The sequence below is a fragment of the Sardina pilchardus genome, chromosome 10 (genome assembly GCF_963854185.1).
Source record: "Sardina pilchardus chromosome 10, fSarPil1.1, whole genome shotgun sequence".
Classification (NCBI taxonomy): Eukaryota; Metazoa; Chordata; class Actinopteri; order Clupeiformes; family Clupeidae; genus Sardina; species Sardina pilchardus.
This window is the reverse complement of record NC_085003.1, coordinates 6,621,145-6,623,265: the sequence shown is the minus strand read 5'-3', so window position 1 is coordinate 6,623,265 and position 2,121 is coordinate 6,621,145. Positions and strand designations below refer to the sequence as shown.

General features: G+C 39.8%; 1 protein-coding gene across 1 annotated transcript; it reads left to right on the top strand.

The window, feature by feature from the left end:
• On the top strand, nt 1-1,040 carry cart2 (cocaine- and amphetamine-regulated transcript 2). The gene is made up of 3 exons (XM_062547438.1): nt 1-225; nt 385-468; nt 685-1,040. The coding sequence occupies exons 1-3, from the start codon at nt 61-63 to the stop codon at nt 790-792; spliced, it is 357 nt and encodes a 118-aa protein (XP_062403422.1). The 5' UTR covers nt 1-60; the 3' UTR covers nt 793-1,040.
• Nucleotides 1,041-2,121: the final 1,081 nt, after the last annotated feature.

Sequence of the window (2,121 nt, the reverse complement as noted above, 5' to 3'; positions counted from 1 at the left end):
GGAGGAAAAGGAGGCTATATTGCGCTCAACAGCGCTAAAAAGTACTTTGCTACCAGAACCATGGAGAGCTCCAACTGCTGGACACGGGCTATTGTTTGCGCTGCGCTGCTGTTCGTCTTATGTGGTGCTGAAACAAACGACTCCGACGGGGATGTGGATGTGAACGCAAGAGAGATTCGAGACTTTTATCAGCAAGACCCGAACCTGACATCCGAAAAACAACTTGTAAGCTAAGTTTACGCACAGACTATCACAGTTCTTTGGCATAATGTGTGTCATCTATTACGATTTTTTATTATTATGTGAATGAGAAGCCTGACTTCTGATGACTGATGGTTTTAGGCTATATTTACGCATGAAAATGTAATTATTTTACCACGACAGCTCGGCGCTCTTCAAGAGGTCTTAGAGAAACTGCAAACAAAAAGAGTAAATCCGTGGGAAAAGAAATTTGGAAAGGTCCCAACGGTAATTTTGTTTCGTCTACTTGTGATATTCATTGTTCCCAGTGCCTTAAATGAGTTATAAGGGAATGCACGAATGTTTACTAATCTTGATTGTATCTCCATTGTTGTTTTCAAAAATACTCTTGTAAATATTTTAACCAAGGTATATGGGATTAGTGGGCATTATGTAGTAATTCGTTATCCAGAAAGTTGGTTGAAAAATATGTTTCCCCTCCAGTGTGATGTAGGTGAGCAGTGTGCTGTACGGAAAGGAGCTCGGATCGGCAAGATGTGTGACTGTCCACGCGGGGCGTTGTGCAACTTTTTCCTGCTCAAGTGTTTGTGAATGGACTCTACAGGTGTGCCGTAGTCAGAGCTACATGACACTGATTACATGTATTATCAAAGAAGCCTATCAGTATTTGTATGCACTTTTAATGCAGAAACCTACTGTGAACAATGTCATGACTTTTTTTTATTTTTCTCACAGAAAATACATCCATGAATGAAATGTAAAACTAGATTTAGTGTAGGCTGCTTCTGCATATTATCTGTAACAACTGCTTCGTGGAATAAAGTGCGCAACGACTTGTTTTTGTAAAGTAGACTTCATGTTTTTAATCTTCCTGTTCCTCTCTGTCTGAAGCCACATATTAACTGTTAAGGTTACAGGGATATTATAAGATAGACTAGACTAAATTATTTCAACTGTTTAAAGTGGCATATATTTATAAAGGCTGTTTTTCTGTTCGCGTAGTTATCCACGGTCTCCTATAGCCTCAAAAGCACACGCCACTCTAATATATAAACAACTAGTCTGACAGAATAATCTAAACAGAAACAAACATGTAGGGTACAGGGAGATAGCCTGAGTTTAATCAGCCGGCATGGTTTTTGTTACGCTATTGAATGAATGCGTAATGAATGAATGACGCACACAACCAATCCTTCACATGTCAACCTACGATGAAACATACTCAGGAAACTTGACGTGCGCAACATGTCCACTACTGCAATTATTAATATTCTCTAGCCACTTCCTGCGCCACATTTTCGTGCTAAACCAGACGTCGTCCACACCCTTAACCCACACTCTTAAAAGGGGTTGTTGGGGTGCTATATATAACCATGCAGGCTAAAAAGAATCCTTAGAGGATTTGATGAAACCTTCAAAATGGTTTAAAAAAACATTTAGGGGTGCCGCACGCAAAATAACCATTTTGGGTTCTATAGCACCCCTTGCAACTCACACAACACTGTATGAACACATACAAATAAATACATTCAGCTGACGCCTTTACCTAAAGCGACTTATAACAATGAGGAATAATATTCAAGCTACGTCGCAGAAGAGACCTCGGGCAACACTGATAATGTAATATAGGCTGATGTCCTACATAATATCCACCAGCTTCCAGACAATTTGTATCCAAAGCGATGCGACATGACATTCTAATAAACCAATTAGTCTAGTTTCATCAATGAAAACAAGCAGTATTAATTCAGCGCCCGGTTTACTCATCTACCACACTACATACCGCATACCAGGGCTTAGGAGGCTAAATATGACAGATGATGCTCCTTGTACAGTGATATGCTCGAGATATTGTTGCCTGAGGTCTATCCTAGGTTTGAGGTCCAAATATGCCATCAGGGGTTAAAAAAAATACTTCAA

Bases quoted from the DNA above. Each gene is read 5' to 3' on its own strand.
- cart2 (XM_062547438.1), top strand. From the start codon at position 61: ATGGAGAGCTCCAACTGCTGGACACGGGCTATTGTTTGCGCTGCGCTG. The intron at 226-384 runs GTAAGCTAAGTT...TTACCACGACAG, and splicing joins TGACATCCGAAAAACAACTT to CTCGGCGCTCTTCAAGAGGT. The intron at 469-684 runs GTAATTTTGTTT...TTTCCCCTCCAG, and splicing joins AATTTGGAAAGGTCCCAACG to TGTGATGTAGGTGAGCAGTG.